Genomic DNA, 19,474 nt, shown 5'->3' on the forward strand with positions numbered 1-19,474 from the left:
AATGGGACAGATTTCTGCTTTCAGAATCAGAATCTTTACTGTCATTCACACATCAAGATGCAGTGCAGAACGAAATTTGCAATTTAAAGCTTTAACTTTCTCTTCTCTTTCTCACTTCCATCTTTCTCATTTGTAGTTCTTACATTTATGGATGGATGGATGGATGGATGGATGGATGGATGGATGGATGGATGGATGGATGGATGGATGGATGGATGGATGGATGGATGGATGGATGGATGGNATGGATGGATGGATGGATGGATGGATGGATGGATGGATGGATGGATGGATGGATGGATGGATGGATGGATGGATGGATGGATGGATGGATGGATGAAAATAAAATGGACTAAAGGTGACACCTACTGGAGACAACCAGATCAGAGTTGCTTTACGACTCGCTGCATTTTCATTTATGACAGTATTATGAGTTGCAGTAGAGAATAAATAAAAACATTCAATTTTTCGCGTCATTACACTGAGCTGTTGTGATCAAACCGTCATATCAGGTCTCATTTTTTTCTTCCAGATTTGGATCATTTGACTTCATCCTGTCTGTTATCTGTTGTTTAAAAGATAAGTCAGTCTTTTTGTCCCTGAACATGTTTATTAAAAACACCCACCAATGTTCCTCAGAGGAAATCAGTGAAAAATAAAACTCAAAGCAGGTAGACGTTAACCAATTCCCTTTTTGCATTTATTGCCAAAATGATTCTTTTCTCCTCTTAACAGCAAATCAAATTCTTCAAATGATGAAATCTCACAAATGCATTACTTCTCCAAACATAAAAGAAACATTTTGTGACGCAGGTTTGAATTTTTTCAGTGTGAAAGGACGATGTTCTAAAGAATGAGTCAAAGTATTTTCTAATCATTGTTAAACTTGTCAGTTATACACAGAATTCTTATGAATAAGAACGTGGTTTAGTTATTTTTTTTTCTCCAGAAGTGCTTTTGCTTTGTTTTGATTCCCTTACAAACAAATAAATGAATAAGTAAACCTACAAAAGTAAATTTCAAACAGATAAAAGCTGAAGTCTGGTATTTGTGCAGCATGTTTTATAGTTTCCTGACTGCAGTGAGGTATCGACTCTGAGGCTCTTTGGTGGTCCTCCATTAGACCAGCAGATAGCAGTAAAGTCCCGCTCAGAGAGGACAGCAGCTCTGCATTGATAAAACCCAAATCCTACTGATCTCCATCAAACAGTTTGTTTCAGACCGTAGCACTTCAATCATTGAGGATTCAGCACTAATCAGGAAGCAGTGGAATCTGTCCTTAATGTTAAACGGCTCCACGCTGTTGGTGCTGCAAACAGACGGGATGAAACAAATCAGGAACACTCACTCACGTGCGCACCGAGGTGCTTCATTACTCCACTGATTTCCTTCACAAACGATTTCAGCAGCCCCCTCTAATTTGAAACCATGGTAACAGGAGTAGAGAGCGGTCAGTTTGCCAGATTTGGAGGAAAATATGAAATCTCCATTTTTTATTGGTTTTGGCAAGCCACACCCCTGGAGGTCTGAAATTGAGCAACAAAAGTTTTTGAATATTTTATAAAACAAATTAAAAACTATTTTCTGTTGTTTTTAAAAAAGACAAATCAGGTTCACCTCGACTCTTCTCCTCTCTCCAAGCTTCCAGACTCATCGATGGTATCTCACTACAGTTGACATAATCTGCAGGATATTTCCTAAATCTGAAGGAATCTGGAGGAATTTCTTCAATGTCACTGTTGTCACAGATAACACGAGACAGAGAAGCTTTCAGAAGCTCATTCCTCTGCTGCTGCGTGAAAACACCATCAGCTTCCCACCAAAACCTACAAAATAAATCAAATCATGTAAACATGTAATTGGGGTTCTTTTTCTCTTCTTTAAATTCTAATTAAAAATTCAATCGTACCTGTCACCATCACGGATTGATTTCATTTGCTTTCCGATCAGACAAGCAAACAGCGGACCGACTCTGGATCTGGGCAAGAAGTTTTCAACGAGTCCTCCGAGCCAAACATCAATGTTGTCTGGATGTTTGTACAAACTTAGAATCTTCTCGGCGACTCCTGCATCTCCCACAGCCTCCGAGAGATCATCCAAGGTTTTAATCTGTGTCAGTCCACAGAAATCCCTCCACTTGTTGTAGCCTCAAAAACAAGATTTGAAGTTTTCTTTATTTGTTAGGATCCCCATTAGTTTCCACTGAAGTGGTTACTAATCTTCCTGGGGTCCAACTGATAAAACAGTATTCATATAACACACTAAACCATTTTGACACAGACTTGATATGCACAAGATTAGTCAAACATCACATTTTAAAAAATTACACACATGAAAAAAACAGCAAAAAATGTTTAATACAAATAAGATTTCAGTGCTCTTTTAAAAGAAAGTGTGTTTTTTTAAGGTAAATTATTCCATTTCTGAACAGCTCTATAGACAACAGATTTTTTTAACAAGTTTGTCTTAGCCCGATTTACAAATAATTTTGTTTCACAACAGTATCTAAGTAACATCTGATCAGAATAAATAAGCCTTTCATAAAATGATTCAGGTCTCCCTGTTAGTATAACTTTATAAAAATGAGTAAATTATTCTGCAACCTAGCCTTTAATAAAGGCCACAACAAAATGCCAAGTTTTATTTATATTTTGTCACGTTTTGGATGAAGAATTGCTGAATTTGTGTGATGAATCGTCGTGATTTTATTATGTGAAACAGGAAACAGTTCACTGATCAGATTAAAAACCCCAAAAATCCAGTGGTCACTTTAGAAATGACTTTTTGTCTTTGTCTAAATGTTTCTGCCTTATTCCATCCTGACACTTCTGTGAAGCATTGTGAAGTATTTCACTGTGTTTACCAAATTTCATTTTAATGTTCAGAAAAGGCAGGAATGTTTTGCAGGTTGCATCGTGAACCTGTCCTTCACAGAGAGGCTCGGGCTAATAAAGCTGCAGAAATAAAAACACATTTTCTTTTAAGCATGCATTTAAAAGTCACACAAGGTTTATCCTGAACATAAATGTGTAGCTGTTAATGTAATCCCAAACCTTTTGACCTTTTCTCACAATTACTAACCACCTTTAACACATTTTCTTTTTTACAGGACATGCTTGTTATTTTCACACTACCTCTGCCCAGAACTAGTGCACTGTGTATAGAGCCAATTCTCACTGGAACATGTTCCCCTCAGGATTAACAAATTTGGATAATTAGGATGCATTTAAAAAGGATCTAAAACAAATATATTATTCATAATGAAATATCATTTAACTTATCAATTTAGTCATTTAATTGAGTGTTTCTTTTTTGGCTTTTGTATTTTAAGATCTTGGATTGTTTGAGCTACTTGTTTTGATTTGTGCTTATGTTGATTGTTTTTATTATGTTTTTATTTTATTTTATTTTATTTTATTTGGACCCCATGAAGAGTGGTCTCTTCTGAGACACAGACTAATGGGGATCTTAACAACTCTTTGGCCTCTCCATCAGTGGTGTGAAGTTTTTCTGGAGTGCAACACACCAAGTTATTTTCACACGAACGCTCTTAAAACCGCATCAGTTCTCCCTGCAGACTCAAAGTTTTTACACTTGTAAAGAAGTGCTATAAAACCATCAGTTTCCTTTTAACTACACAAGGTTATTTTTATTTTTATAGCATCAATTATTCACACAGATTCACAGAGACATGAAAACACAAAAACTAAAGATTAGGCTGCATTAAAAAAGAAAAACTGATGAACTGCTGAAGAAAACTGAAATGCAACAATTTAAAATTTATGCTTTTTCTGGTTCAGGTGTTTAGAAATCTTGAACGACTGGGGGGAATGCAGTAAATAAAAGTTGCATCACCTTGCTTGTTTCTGAACACTGAGCGAGTCCAAAATGACCCGAGGGCCCTGAACGCCTCATAAGGTCTGTGTAAATCTGAGAGGATTTGTAGGCACACAGTGGGATTAAAGAAATCTGTTTTGGGTTGTGCAGAGGTCTTTGCGGTGTCTTTAGGACGGCTGTAACACGCTCCACTTTAACTGTCTTAGTGAGAAATCAGGCAGCAGCTTTTTGAATGAAATACAAGAAAAATAATCAACATTCCAGCCTGCTGAAAATAAAAGGCTTGAACTGRGATTCTTTCATTCCTCTTATGAGCTTAAGGTGGAGGTAGACTGATTTGTTAAATGTCAAGCTGAAAGGTATAAACAGAAAGCAATTTTAAAAGTATAGAATTTGAAGTTAACATTTTCCAWGTCTCATAAGTATGAAAAATGACACAAACTTTCTAAATAGGTAGAACAGAATTTAGGATTATAAAAGCATGAGTTATTGATATTTACCCACCTACTGTAGTGATGGGTTAAATCAATGGTCCMCCTCCACATTTGGCCTGCCCCCCTGAACAATACCAGAGAGGCATTATGATTTTTTTTTGTCTGCCCCGTGAATCCTTGACTATTTTATGGGATTTTATCAGAGAAAATCTCATCAGTGCATCTCACACTACAGGCCACATGAGTGCGATGCACATGGTGCTGAAAAACAGCGCATCTGAGCCACACCAGGCCCATCACACACAATGTGACGCACACACTGTCCCGCTTTTGACCCAGTTATCTTACGAAAAGTTAAAAAAATAAATTAATTAATAATCTACAAATGTTATTTAGTTGCTGCAGTTTGCAACATTAGATAATGCCTCCTTATTTTCTGTCTCTGCCTCCTCTGTAGGAGGACGAGAGTAGAGGAGAAAGAAAGGCAAGAAGGCAGAGATGCAGTCAGCTGGTAATCACAACACACCGCTGCCACTGTGTTAAAAATATTATTATATAAAAACAGAAGAAGAATATGAATTTGATTTGTGCAATAAAAAGTCTAATGATTAAAAAAACTGTAAGGAAAGCACAGTGAGTCTACATCTGCAGGTGCCAGTGGTTCTGAAGACTAAACCCACGCTCTGCTGCAACCCTGTTGGAATAACAAGCACCACTTCAGCCAAAGTTTTAAAATTAGAAAACATTTCTCCAGTCGAAGTGATCAGAAGTCAGCAAGACTTCATTTCCAGATCCCACGAGCTGTGGCTTTAGCAGGAGGAAATCCAGCAGCGCACTTGCGCTGCGCCACTGGTTCAGCTGCACCTCACAGACACTCCAAAGCCTCCTGTCCTCAATGTGCTGTCAGCACCTGGAGATGCATTCAGTATGGTGTCTAGATCTGAGATGAACAGTTGGAATCTTTTATTTATTTTAGATTAAATAAGACATCCATGATGTAGATGTACTCTGTGCATAAAGCTGAGTGATGCCACAGAGCCGTCTACCGAAGCCTTGTTGAATTTTTTTTCTCCTCCTCACATGGCTTAATTTTTAAGTCTTCCAGACTTAAGAGGTCAGGGATGTTAACTGCAATCTGTCAAAATGACTGACGGCCTTCAGATTTTTCTGTCTGTGTAAAAAAAGCAAAACAGTCAAATAAGGAAATAATGTGCCCTGCCAGTCCCGAGTTAGAGAGGAAGGGCATCTTCCTCTTCCTCTAGGGTTATTTGCTTATTATTTATTTCACAGATAGTTGCATTTATTTCCTGACTTTCTTTTCTGCAAAGATTCCAGAGAGGGTTATTTTGTTATTATTTATTTCATAAATACTGTTATATTTCATTAATAGTATTATTATTTATTTCCTGGTACCTGGAAAATAAAATGTTTATATTAAGGCACCCCTGCAACCGTCACACTTTTTCTGTTACAAACGGACACCGGCCCCCCATCAGAGAAGGGAAAAGTTATGTGGCCCTCACAGGAAAAGGTTGAGGACCCCTGGGTTAAATCTTTGCTAGGTGGGGGGTGTCTCACCTGGAAGTCCGTGGTCTCGCCCTCTCTGCAGATTCAGGGAAGCCAGGTCCATGTTTTGATGTGTGTCCAGAACAACAAGTCTCTCAGTTACTTCCTCCACTAACAGCGAGTTTGCATGAAGAGTTGGTGCTGCCGTTCCAATCATCCCCCTCAGAGTCGGTTCAATCCCACCTGGACACAGATGCAGTCTTTCTTACAAACATCATCGTGTCATTTATTTTATGTAGCTTTATAGAAATCTGCTGCTCTACATTAATTTAATTTAACAGCCAAGACAAACAAAAACAAAAGCATTTACAGTAGCTGAGAAAAACCAATGCTGAGAGCTGAATGACTGAGGAAATCCACTGAAAAGCTAAAGGAACAGTCACTAAAAGCGTATAGTTGCAAAAGGCTAGCTAAAGCTAAAAGTAGCAAAAGTAGACAAAATTCTATAGAATACATACAGTGAAATATTTTGAAAAGTACAAAAGTTATAAAAACCTAAAGTCATAGCACCCATTTCCTGAAAAGATTTACATTTTGACAAACGTCTCAAATAGCTCAAAATATGCAGAACTAGTTAGACTGCAAAAAAATRTACAACAAAATAAAATAATGCACTGAATGCTGACTCAGCATTTACACAATTAGCAAAAACATCAATATTTGCAGTGCCTGTCTATAATTTAGAGCCTTAACACAACACGTACAGCTTTCTCTGGGTGCAGATTTTATTTTATTGTATTTATTTATTTATTTTTGGCTGGCTGGTGTTCAAACAAGTTATTTTAGGAAATACAATGACTGAACTGCAGGAACRAATATAGCATTATTTCATAAAAGCCATGCCTCTGGACACAGAAGGTTGTGTTTCTCCAGCTTCAGCCGCTGGAGATCAGTTCAGCATCCCAGCTGTTATCTTTAATGGTAACATAACTAATATGAATGTGACAAAGACAGAAAAATAAAAACAGAAATCCCACAGAACCATCCGAACAATTCTGTGGGCAAGCCAGAGGGAAGATGGAGCCTTACATGTTTTAAAAACAACTGTTTTTTTTTTTTTTTTTGGTTTACACAACAGTGGAACAGTTGCTCATTGCCAACTCTCTAATTAGCTCACCTGTTGCACATCATTAATCACCCAGTTTGTCCTGCAGGTTCTCTGCAGTTCATCAACAGATCATAGCTAAAGTCATAGCCTATGATCTACAGAGTTCATCTCCTTCAGTGTCTCGTCCTGTAAAAAAAAAGCGTCCTCCTCCTATTCCTGCTCCATCTTCCTGGAATTCWCTGCAGCAAAAACTGAAACAAGTTTGATCCTACCGAGACATTAAAGACATCTTAAAGAAAATGGAAAAGAAAAAAAATCATAATTTCAAGCTGGTCATGTTTAACCTTCTTTAAATGGTACCATGATATTTTATGATCTTTGTGGAGCTGATGCATGTGTGCCGAAAGATCATTTGCTTATCTTAGCTACCTGCTCAGGTTGCAGATTCTGATTCAAGAAACAAACAGGGACTAGATAAACGAGTCGCGTGCTTGTTGCAACATATCKGTGCAGGATTTCATTCTAAAGACATAAAAATGTTGACAGCTTGTGCATCACAAGAGCTGCATGCAACTAATCAAAACTAAAAACCACTCTGGATACTACAGCTGACCCAAATACAGCTTTTTCCCCTCATCTTCCTCTTTTTTTTTCTCCAATGAGTTTTCAGGTATAATATTAGTTTCATAAGACAGCCCTGAGAAGAGTGCACTGACCTTCTTTAACTATTCTCCAAGGACTGAAGAAAGACTCGTGCATTCTCAGGTGGGGATATTGTTCGTGCTCCTGGAAGCTTGCGTTCAGCCTGCTGAGGATTGGCGGTATGGTCCCATGGCCAAACCTGAACGCTGCAGTGGCGAAGACGTTGGAGGCTGAGGCATCCACCGTTGGATCGTATCCCCTGTAGGGTCCGACGAAACGTTCGAACGACTCCAAACCAATTATTTTGGGGACATAATCTCTCATTGTTATAATCTGAAATTTAGCATCACAAGCAGAAAAATAATCAATAATTATCTGAGTTTTAATTTTTAACAAATTCACACCTACTAACAATAATATAAAGAAAAATACCATCCTGTGAAGGTTTAAACTCACAATTTCATGTTTATTACTTCATGGTTAATCCATTTTCTACAGTTACTTGATTCTGTAATAGGGTCATGTGGAGCTGGTGCCTATCTCCAGTAATCATTAGACAAGTCATTATTTATTATTAAGAAGGTTTCTCTCTCTCACACACACACATGCACGCGCGCGCGCACAAATTTGCACAGCTATCCAATTGGGGACATTCCATCGACTTCCATGACATTTCTACAGCCTAACCCTGACCACAAACCYTAAGGCTAACCTCACATGTACCTACCTGACCCTAAAACTAACCTAAACTCAATTCACACCTTGGTCCTAAACCCAACCCCCAACCCAYCAATGGCATTTAAACCAAATGKGGACTCAACTTTTGTCCCCAAATGCACCAGTTGTCCCCAAATGTAGGTGTTTTATCTTAAAATTGCCCCCAAATGTCACCAAAAACACCCCCCCCCCCCCCCCCCCACACACACACACATGCAGAAGCACCATCGCCTCTCTCGTTCAGTGGCAGGTGATAACTCACAACTTAACCTACTTAAATGGAAAAAAGCATCAATCAGTGGGTGACAAACATACCGAGAACAATTAAAGTTGTATTTGTAACAAATTGCATCATTAATTAAACATCTGGCGCCCGCTTCAAGCCTTAGTTAAAACACTTAACAGTTGTGTTTCATTTCCTGTCAACCGCATGATGTCCTAGAAACAAAGAGGCTTTTTGGGCTCCAATTACTGCTGCAGCTCATATTTTTATGTGTTAAARTGATGCTTTCAGTGAATAATGCAGAGAATAAACTCAGCATGTTTGTGGGAACAGATGGAGAGAGAGAGTGTGTGTGTTTGTGTGGTGGGGTTCCATTAGGACTCAACCATATAGAGTGAAAATCACAACAGAGCTGTCAGCTGCTGGAACCTGCAGAGGGCTGCCGTTGGATGCTGTTTTCCCAGTTGAATCGCACCACTGGGAATCATTTTACTTCATAAACAGACACTGAAGAACTGAGATCTATAAATAGAACAAAACTCTAATGTCTTATCTGTGGACAGTTCTGTGCAGAATTCTTGGTCCATCCCTTATTTCTTTTCCTTCCAAGCAGACAGGCGTTTGTGATCTTTTAAGGTGGTCTCAATCAAAATGCTTCAAACTTTGAAAAGGTTTGAAAAGTTTCCGTTTGGATTTTGGCTACTTTTCCTCTTGGGTTCTCTGGATTTGTTTTTAGTAGCTGAGAGTCATCCTCGTCACATTATGAAGGTTTGACCAAAACCTGGTCCACTCCTCATTATAAGAAGATTTTGGTCTAAAACAAAAGGGGGTGGGTGAAGTGCATTTCTGAAAATCAGACTAAAAATAGAGTTTGTAATACTGTTAATTTTAAAGACAACTTCATCAGTTTGTAACCTGGTCAGACCAGGTTTATATTTTCACCTGTCACTGCACCTTCACTTTCTTCTTTGTCCTTAATTTTTTTTTTTTACAAACTCTTGTTTTTGTAGCTGGGCTCTTCAAAACAATTTAAGCCTCTCCACTTTCACATCAGCAGCCTTACCTGGGAAAAAAAGGAGGTTGTTGATCTGCTTCTGCACTCAATATTACAGGCTTATTTTTCTCCTTGCTCAAATATTACTTTGTGGCCTTGTAGCAGGGTCACTTCTGAACTTTAGTGGATTAAATGAATCATTTGCATCAAGTAATAATATATTTTTTYCCCCAAGATTTTTCATGAATAATATATGAACCTAACATTTCCTCATCGCTGATAATTCTCAGCCTGTAGCTAAAAGGAGTCAGTTTAATCAATCACTGTCATCTGTCTGGTCTGCTGCAGAAAGGGCAACAAAAACAAGCAGATTTCCAGATCAGTGGAAACCCCGAAACAAATGAGAGATAAAACTAAATTATAGTGTAATTTTACTTTAATTCAAATAGAACTACTTATTTTGCATTTTCCTAATTTTAGTTTTTAATTTCCTTTAATGCTGGCGTTTTTGGTAGACAAGCCAGTTTAGATCTCGTCATCAGTTCATACTGTAAATGCACCATACGGTTTGGAAATATTGCTAAAATGAAAGACATTTTTTGTGCAAAACAACAACTACATGGCAGCATCTGTTGGTCCTGCTTCACTCTTTTGTATTTTGTGAAACGTTTGACATCCCTCATCTGTTCCTGTCAGGTATCAGAGTTAAAGGGAAGTTTCAGCGTACTACAGCCTCACTGAGGTGTAACAGTGTCGTTTTCAGCGATGTTGCTACTCCATGGCTGTGGAGTTTAACAGCATCCTCTTACCTGAGCCTGTTGTGATGTTTGTACTGCTGTTTTCTGTCAGCATCAAGCCATAATCCCCCCCACCTCCTTTCTGTTGCTCTATTGTCTTTTGTTCTCAAACCTGCCTCAGTGTTGTTCTGATTTGAACACCTGCTGCGTTGTGGGAAATGTTTCAGCGAAGCGGACATGAGTTAGGAAAACTAATTTCAAACAACAGGAAAAAAAAAGCTAAGAAGAAAGTTGGTTTCTTTCATTTAGTTTTAAGTAATTAACAACCAGACACAAAGTTCTTTGTTACAAACCTGGTGCAGGGCTCCAACAATCTTGCGGGTTTCTTGATAGATGATCTCAGGGCTCCAGTGGTCGTTGATGAGTTTCAGTGTGTCTGCGATTCGGTTGTGTTCCCTGAGCCACAGTGTATGCAAAGCGATCAGTGCTAGAACCTCGTTGACCCGACTGTCTCCCGCACTGAAGCACTCCACTCGTTCTCCCTGCTGGTCCGTGCGGCACGCAGACGGGATCTTGGCTACAAAAGGAAGAAAAGATCGTCCATTTTGTTCCTTGAACCGATCGTTGATGGCCAGTTTCCCATTGAGGCCAGGAAGGTCACGAAACGTTCCCTCTAGCTGTGGCATGTGGCCGTAAACGAGAGAAGCATCGATGTACGACGTGATGGCGTTCAGCTGCTGTCGCTGCAGGACTTGTTGGAGATCAGGCCCAGAAGCGACGAAGCAGTCCGGCGAGGAGCGGCGAAAAGACATGCAGAGCGACTCTTCAGTCTGGAACAACGACAGGTTTTAATCCAAGAGGTTTTCTAAAGGAACAGTTTGAACAAAGTAAATTGCCTTTTACAAGACCTCAACATCAAAACCTTAAACGTTGGGTTTGCAAATGTTTCATTTATTTTTAGCAACATTTGAAGCCAACAGTGCCTGGATTTTAATTTAGTTATTAATTTGTGGCTATTTAAGTTTAAGCTCTTCACTCTTCATTTAAAATCAGACAACAAAACTTTAAATTAGAACTGCTAAATGTCCAAAGAACAGTGGTGGGCACTAGTCCCCTAAAGTGCTATAGCTAATTGCTGACCTAAATTTCTCATTTGCTTTAGGACTTTTGCTAAATATTTTTGAACTGTGTGCAGATTTGTGCTTTCTAATTAGCACTAATATAACTATTTCATCACGTATTGATCATCATTATGTCTAACATCAGAGGGAGAAAGGAAGAATRATACAGCACAGCAGATATTTTTGTTCTTCTTACCTCAATGGGGAAGCAGGGATGCACATTTTCACATGTTTTATAGCAGTCCACATCCGTCCAAAAAGCAGCACTTCTGATGCTCTGAGGTGTAAAGGTTATGTCGTGATCAATGTACTGTCCCCAGTCCACCAGCAGCTGAGAGTAGTCATCTTCTCTCCATTTACAGGAGCTCCTTATTATTTCCCTGCTGACTCTCCGAGGCTGTTGACACATTTTGATTTGCTTTTATTATTATGGAGGACATCTCCTTTAGACTTAGTTTCACATAAAACCCTGAGGTGCTCTGTGCGTCCATACCTGCCCATTCTTTCATCTTTTAACTAACGTTTTAAAATAGATACATTTATTTGAAAATAAAAAAAAGCTTGTTCTCATTTATGTAGAATCAAGAAACGGGTGGACCGACCCTTTCTGGGTTGGGAGAGATCTGCTGCCTCAAGGAGTTTAAGTTGAGGTTTTGCTTATGAGTGAGGGACAAATGGACGGACAATAAAATATAAGTCCTGGTAAAACTTTGGCTGGATGAAACAGGTTTCCACATTCATCAATAAGGAGAAAAACGTTGGGCTAAAATTCCTCATCAGAACAGAAAATGTTCTGGACYGAAACAAAAATAAAGGTTTATCAACCTACAGAAGTTTAATCAAAATGTCGGAACAGTTTCCATTAAAACGCAGGCAGCAGAAATATGTGTCATCGCTCACATTATTCCTCCCTCTTCCTAAACAGCTGTGGACTTTATCGACTTTAAAACAGGCCGGAGAAATAAATGGAAAGCTACATCGACTCTCAGGGTCAGCTCACTTTATTTCTGCAGCCGAGACTCAAGATTACCGGGGGAAGTTGGAATCCATTATGGAGCCGTTCTCGGTTCCAGCCCTTGGGTTCTCCCTCCCCATCTTCATATTCAGCTGGAAGCCATCTGACCAAGGCGCTGTTGGCCGCTCCCCAGCGAGGATTTTGTCTGACAAAAGAGAATCATGAAGTGTGTCCAGATTTACTGCAGAGGAAAACAGAGCTCTGTGCTTCCATCCAGATCATTCAAACGTGTTTAAAACGCCACATTTTTACCATCAATTAAATAAAACCCATCACTCTCAACTTATTGATGGGTTCAATTAGTTTCTGCTTTGATTTTGACAAAATGCAGCTAATTATAGTTAACGGCACAATCAATCACATGCTGCTAATTTACTCCACACATTCGATCCTGACATCTTCTGACTCACAGCTGACAGTTTAAAGAGGAATGTGAGCGCAGCAGAACTATGGAAGCTGAAAGAGGACATGMTTAGACAGTGATGCTCTTTGGTAGAGAGAAATAAACAGGCTACCTGTTGTTGCAGACTCCAGATATAGTTCTGTATTTGTTGTGGCGACTTTGCTCACAGAGGTCCGGCCCTGCTGGATCTGGACACTGAGACAGCTCCGCCAGCAGCGCCACATTTTCCCACGTCAACAGGTCTAAAACCAAAGGACAGTCTGGAGAAAATAACCTGAACCTAATGCTGCAAATCTCTATATGCTTTTAAAAAGTTTGCTTTATAATCTTTTTTTTTTTGCCAGTACTTTTTGAAAGTTGTTTAACTTTAAGACTAAAAAAACTAACCTGAAGCAGTGAAAGTCCTTTTATATTTCTGTTTCGCCCTGTCCTTCAGAAGCTGCAGGGCCGTGTGAAACAGCTCTCCTGCTCTGGAAACCCCCAGAGTGTCAGGCTCAGCGTGAGTCGTGCTCCGTCTGTGAACAGAAACACATTTATATAAAAAGATATTTTGATTCCTTTTGTCCTTTATTGGACCGGCTGCAAACTTTCCCTCCAGCCGGTCTGAGAGTGARCCACCTTCGTCTGTCCTGATGGGAGGTGTCCTCCACAATCTGAAGGCTTTCTTCATGAGATAAGATCAGCAGCTCTCTGATGGTGGAAGCTGGGAGATAAAAGTCATTAAATGAGTTAAAATGACTAATTCAATGTTAACATTCATGTTTTTAATCAAACAAGTTTAAAGAGTTGTTTTCGGCGGTCAGTTCTTTTCCCTTGCTGTGATTTAGGTTTTAGACATTTTGCGGCATTTTACAGCACAAATACATACTCACAGTTAAAAGCAGTGACTTCATCAGAAGAAAGCCTCGATTGAACGACGCAGACCGACGTTACAAAGAAAAGCAAACAGATAATTGTCATTTTTATCGGCTTTCTTCACATACGACCGCAGGAAAGTTCTGCGGTTCACCAAGGAAACGATCTTTATACGACGACGTAAAGAGAGACTCTTGAGAGCAGAGGTGTGTTACAGCAGATTAACTCACATACTTGAAGTTTCTTTTCGTCTCAGGTGACTGATTTGACTGTTTTCTGTTTTAACATAAGCATTCAGKAAGAATTGAAGATTTGTGACTCTCACCATCAGTTTGGTTTATTCACAATGTTTCTCAACAAACAGGAGCTGCTGTGGGGTTTTCTTTAAAGGGGACAAGTTTTACTGGATTAACTGAGCTTTTGTTTAAGGAGAGATTTTTTTTTAATTTTTTTTGAAGAGAATGGTGTCATTTCATGCTTCTACTTTACAGTTAGATATTTTCAAAACCTTATGACCAGTTTGGAGAATWTGCTTCTTTTTTCCAATTAATGTTTAATTTAATTTACAAAACCCTAATAGAAACCTTTAACAGACCCATCTCAAAGCAGTACCAATGTTTTTTGAGGCAAAGACAGAATAAATGTATAAAATGCACTCCTGTTACCAAATATTTGAGTAAATAAAATTATTACAGACAGATCATTGAGCTGAAACAGAATCTTTATTCTGAAAACACATTAAGTACCTCATATTACTGAAGAAGTACTTGTTCTTTTGCATTTACTTGGAGAAAATCGAGGACATGAAAAAATAATCTTTGTCAGCAGAAGTGTCAGGACACTTTTAATGGGTTCACGGTTTTGTAGGAGTGCAGCGGTTACTGTGGAAACATCACAGACACTCCAGTTSGAGTCTCCAACTGCGAGAGTCACGGCCCGCTGAGAGTCGAGCAGAGTGCTTGAGATTCACGCTTCACATGGTGCTGATGCAACCTGATGATGCTGCGTGGCTCCAGCAGCGAGCCGAGGATCCTCTCGTCACGGCGGCTGCCTCAKCCAGGAGCGCAGAACGCCTCGCAAGGAAAAACCCTGCCACTGGGAAGATGAAGGAAATCCAGCAGCAGCTCTGTCACCGAGAGGTTCAACAGCCTTTAACGCTCAGCGGACGCYGAGTAAATGTTGGAACTCCTGCCTCTGCAGTCTGCTGACTTCTTTAAATATTGTAATAAAGCTGATCTGTGGGGAAGAAAAACTACAAAGTCTGGCACTTTTATGCTCCATGTGGTTTTTTTTTTATTTTAAACTTTATTAATGTTTTGCAAATATAAAAGAAAATAAGTTTGAGTGTGTGGCACCATTGATCTATTATTGGATCACGTGATTTAGTCATGCAAGGAATATCAAAAAGGACGCAATATTTTGCCTTAAATTGTCAACACTATGACAAGATCACAGGATCAAAAGGTATCACATTTCACAGGTTTTTAAAAAATGTATAAAAAAAGCAAAGATGCAGGAAGTAGGTCAGTTATGCTAGCTTGGTTATKCCAGGTAAACCCACTCAAAGACAAATTTACGATTCCAACAAATTTTAATTTTTTATCAATATTGTCATGATAGGATAATGGTGTGGGAGGTTGTAAATATGTACAAAAGTAAAATTACCTTTACTACTACTAGGCTGAACTGTTGGTACCAGTGTTTTTGTCCAGTCAGCATGTATTATGTCCGTAGTTTACTTTCTTTACATCTTTCTTTCTATCTATCTATATATATATTACACATATATAATCATAGAGTAAAAAAAACTACCCACTGTACATTTTGTAAGCTTCCTAAGTGGCAGAGGGGTCAACTGCATTTATTTTATGATCAGCTGTAAGAATTTGTGTTCAGTCACAAGTCATATTGTAAAGAAATCAGATAAGAAATCTGGGCACTATGAATRTTTTTGTGACGACAGATGCAGATCCCTCATTGGAACAAACGTTTGGTTGACATGACTCAGTGTATAGTAATGGCACCTATGAAGGCGCGTCACTATAGCAGCTAATAGGCAATGTCTAATCCAGTAAAACAGCAATGTSTAACATTTAAATCAAGTCACAACAACCAGTGGTCAGATTTTTGTGAAACCTGCAGAAAGCAAAGCTAACAAAGAGCTTTATTTAACTCGGTGTAAAGATTTTGAGCTTAAATTTAGATTTGGTGTTGGATGAGAGGCACAAAACAGCTCTTTTTCTCAGCATGAAATGATCAGACACACAAAAAGTGAGTGATATGARTTCCTTCAAAAAACAACAAAAAAGCTTTTTATTTTCAAGTTCTTTCATTTGAATACAACTTGAAGTAACCGTTTCTCTAACTTTCCACACAGTAATGTTCTGCCACTCACATGAAGCTGGCTYAGGGGGATCCCCAGACCTGGTCCCCACTCAGGGAGCACTGGGAGGCTCCTAAACAGGTCTCTGAGTCCTGGACCTGCCCTGAGGTCTTCTCCTGGTGGAACATGATTAAAAGACCTTGCTGCCAGGAAAAAGACAGCACTTTTCTGTATTTTGTATTCAAAATGTAAAATAATTGGACAAGGAATGAGAAACTCATTAGACTCTCACCTCCWGTCTTCTCTCTTGTATTTTATGTCTCTCTGAAAAACTAGAACTTCATTTCAAAAAGTCAAAAAAGGTTTTTAAAAAAGGAACATGTCAAAGATACCCAAACTTTATTTAGTCTAAAACAAGATCTTATGAAAAGCTTTTGGCCTGAGATTTCATGAGGGAAGACAAATACAAAAGATTTTGGTTTCAATAAAAGTTTTATTTTTAGAAACATGGCAATATTAGAACATTTTTGGAGCAGCTCCTCTCAGTCCGAGACGTTCCTTCTTTCACCAAATATATTATGAGTAAAAACCAGCAACTTCTAAAAAATAAAAAGGTCAGACAGTTTGTGAGCTAAAAGAAAGAAAAGTGGATCGCGAGGCGTGAAACGTGTACAGGTTAAGGAACATTTAACAGAATGAAAGTGAATTTCCTGGAGCGGGGCAAAAGTAAATAATGGCTTCAGAGGGAAATTAAAAAAACTTTACAGGAAACAGCAGATAAACTACAAGCAGTCAGGATACATTTCTTTTTTTTATATAAAAGACGAGTGAGATTTGAAATATATTAAAAACAACAAATGCCAAACATCTGTTAGGATGAGATTTTAAAAACATTTTGAGGCTGCAACTAYTTGAGACCAGCTGTCTGTTCAATATTACAAGAGTACATTTTCAGTTGCAGTCTCTGAATTCTGAGTGGGAACATGTGAGTTGTGAGGCCACAGCTCGAGCAGTGAGATTTGGAAAATCAAGGTTTGTTTTTGTGTGCAAAAGACAGGCTGTAGGAGCGACGGAGCTGCCTGGACCTGGACGTTTTGAAGGTTTTCTGTCGACACCAATATCCAAATACAGCTGAAGTGCTGTAAATTTTACAGAAAACAATTCAATGTGTGTGAAATGTCGGCAGCATGTTGACCGGCTGCCTGTGTGACTCAAGAAAACTGAGAATCGCCATAAAGATCTGAGATATTTTGGAGACTCCTGAACCTTAATTTGAAAACTAGTTGACAACAGTTACAGCCTCTGATACATTTCTTCATTTCTCACATACAGAAGATTAAGACAAACATGTTGGCACAAAYGTGTTTTTTAAAGAAAAAGGTTGATGCTTCTCAAATCAGATCCATGGTGACTCAGTTCACCAGGAACACAAAGTCCTCAGACTAAAAACAGAGCTGGAAAACAAAGCTGTAACAGAAGTTAAATATGAATCTGAAACTGTTTTTTTTCTGTTTTATCAAAATGAAGAGCAGCTTCACACCATTTGGTTTCATTAATGCTACTTTTTTATGAGAAAACTAAAAAATAATAAACTTAAAGAAATGGAAGAACCTTCGTTTCTAGCTGCCGTCTCAAAATAAAAAWAAATCCTGTCTGGTTCGCACACGAGCTCCCTCCACAGTCCGTTACAAAGACTTTCAGCAGTTTGTAGAAAAATATTATGAGCGACACAAACATCTGTGTGTAAAATACAGAAGATCATTTCATCGCCACGTTGAGGACGAGTCTTTAACTGTTCATGTAGCTTCCAGGGAAGCTGTGACTGCACATAAACAGAGGGTCCATGGAGGCCACTTTGGCAGCAATAAAAGAGTGTATACAGTGGAGGACTGCTGTTAGGTTAGCAAACTCAAGTTCCTGAAAGTCAAAGAGAAAATATTCATGGATTAGTTGTCATTTTAAAAAAAATAAAGATTGATTTTGGTTACTTCAAGTGTAATTTTCTCATTAATTCTGCTTGTTTGCAGAGCTTTGTTTCAGGGCTCCTCGGACCCGTTTCCTTGTTTCAGCACACCTGATTTAAATTATTGAATCRTCAACAAACTTCTGCTAACTTCAACGACATGAAGTAATTCAACGATACAAGTACAGAACTGCCACCAGAATGTCAAACAACAACACATGCTGTTGTTTCAGTACATACCTGCTCCTCTTTTCAGCCATGTTTCCATCAACAATTTTTWRGSMAWTTKRARSMWYMMMWTWRRAAARGKKGRWKGRAAWKGSMAMMWTTKSMAAAAMYTYMRKTTKSMAAAAAWWAAARMMAAAAAAAAAAAACACTTTACGCTCACTTGAGGTGGGTTTTAGATTWAAAAARAGAGATAATGTGCAAAAGGGGAGATGGAAATATTTAAGAATAAGTTCTGACGTAACAAACATGTACCTCACATGATTGATCAGCTGTTCCTGCTGTCCAATAAATAATTGTWGCGGCTGCAGCTGGACCTCCTCCCGCTCTCAGCATCTTCCCAGATCTTCCCGTAACGTGAAGAAAATTACATTTCTTTCTCTACGTCTCCAGACAGCAGTAACATCACCAACACTAGCTGATATGACAGAATAAGTACGACTTTCCTGATAGTAGCAACACATTCCTGATAACTTCTCTCCATTGTCCTGAGAYGTGTCTCTGTGAGTTTGTGACTTTACTTCCTGTTTACAGCCATGCCTAATGTCAACATCTGATGTAATCGCCTGGTTGATTCACTCCAAGCCAGCTGATGGAAACACCTTTGATTCCCATTTCTTTTTTTTTTTTGCAACATTTTAAAAATTTGCCCAAAATGCACATTAAATTGGATGGAAACACGGCTATAGTTGTATGAATTTAATTTTAAATTTGAAAACCTAAATCTGCCGGAGTTTTAAATTAAAGTTTAAATCAGTTTTAACACCAGAATGGGGTCAGATCCAACTTTTCCATTGACATAAAAACATCTGGTTCTAGATTTAAACTCTATAAATTGAAATAAAACATTTTGTTTTGGACACTTTAGGTACAAGCAGCACTGATTTAATCATGTTGAATCAGTAACTTTGGGTTTGTCAGTTCAGCACTTTAAATACAGCAGGTAAAATAAGTATTGAATACATCAACATTTTTCTCAGTAAATATATTACTAGAGGTGCTAATGACATGAAATTTTCACCAGATGTCTTAAGAAATGTAATTACTGATAGATTAGTACTGATATTAGAAAACTACACCAGAGTATAGAGTTTCATTACTTTATAATACTTGTATAATATTTGATCTATTATGTGTTAGCTGAAATAGAGTAGATACGTGTCCGAATTATAAACAACACATACAGTAAGTGAACCGTTTTAAAACATTAGGGTGAGGTCTTTGTCTGAATGCCTGTGATTCAGCTGTAGGCCAGCAGAGGGCGAACTCAGGCATTGAAGAATGTGTACGGTATAAACGGGGACTTCCTGTTTTTCATTCAGTGTGGTTTTGACTTGTCAGCCGGTGGCAAATATAAACCTCACTCGCTCC

General features: G+C 38.5%; 2 protein-coding genes across 3 annotated transcripts in view; both read right to left on the reverse strand.

The window, feature by feature from the left end:
- Positions 1–709: 709 nt before the first annotated feature.
- Positions 710–13,544, reverse strand: tpo (thyroid peroxidase). Its single transcript, XM_014013689.1, has 10 exons — positions 13,125–13,544; positions 12,850–12,979; positions 12,350–12,479; positions 11,516–11,716; positions 10,552–11,028; positions 7,602–7,860; positions 5,850–6,020; positions 1,910–2,147; positions 1,618–1,826; positions 710–1,526 (listed from the first exon to the last, which is right to left on the reverse strand). Exons 1-10 carry the CDS (start codon positions 13,405–13,407, stop codon positions 1,345–1,347), a joined length of 2,280 nt encoding a protein of 759 aa, XP_013869143.1. The 5' UTR covers positions 13,408–13,544; the 3' UTR covers positions 710–1,344.
- A 3,933-nt stretch (positions 13,545–17,477) lies between these two features.
- The window catches only part of sntg2 (syntrophin, gamma 2), a 74,809-nt gene continuing 72,812 nt past the window's right edge, over positions 17,478–19,474 (reverse strand). For both annotated transcript variants that reach the window (XM_014013739.1, XM_014013738.1), the window contains one exon: positions 17,478–17,832. In XM_014013739.1, coding sequence (XP_013869193.1) covers positions 17,704–17,832 — 129 coding nt within the window. In that variant the 3' untranslated portion in view covers positions 17,478–17,703. The remainder of the gene's footprint in view (positions 17,833–19,474) is intronic.

This window comes from Austrofundulus limnaeus, unplaced genomic scaffold (assembly GCF_001266775.1).
Source record: "Austrofundulus limnaeus strain Quisiro unplaced genomic scaffold, Austrofundulus_limnaeus-1.0 Scaffold105, whole genome shotgun sequence".
In the NCBI taxonomy this organism is placed as follows: domain Eukaryota; kingdom Metazoa; phylum Chordata; class Actinopteri; order Cyprinodontiformes; family Rivulidae; genus Austrofundulus; species Austrofundulus limnaeus.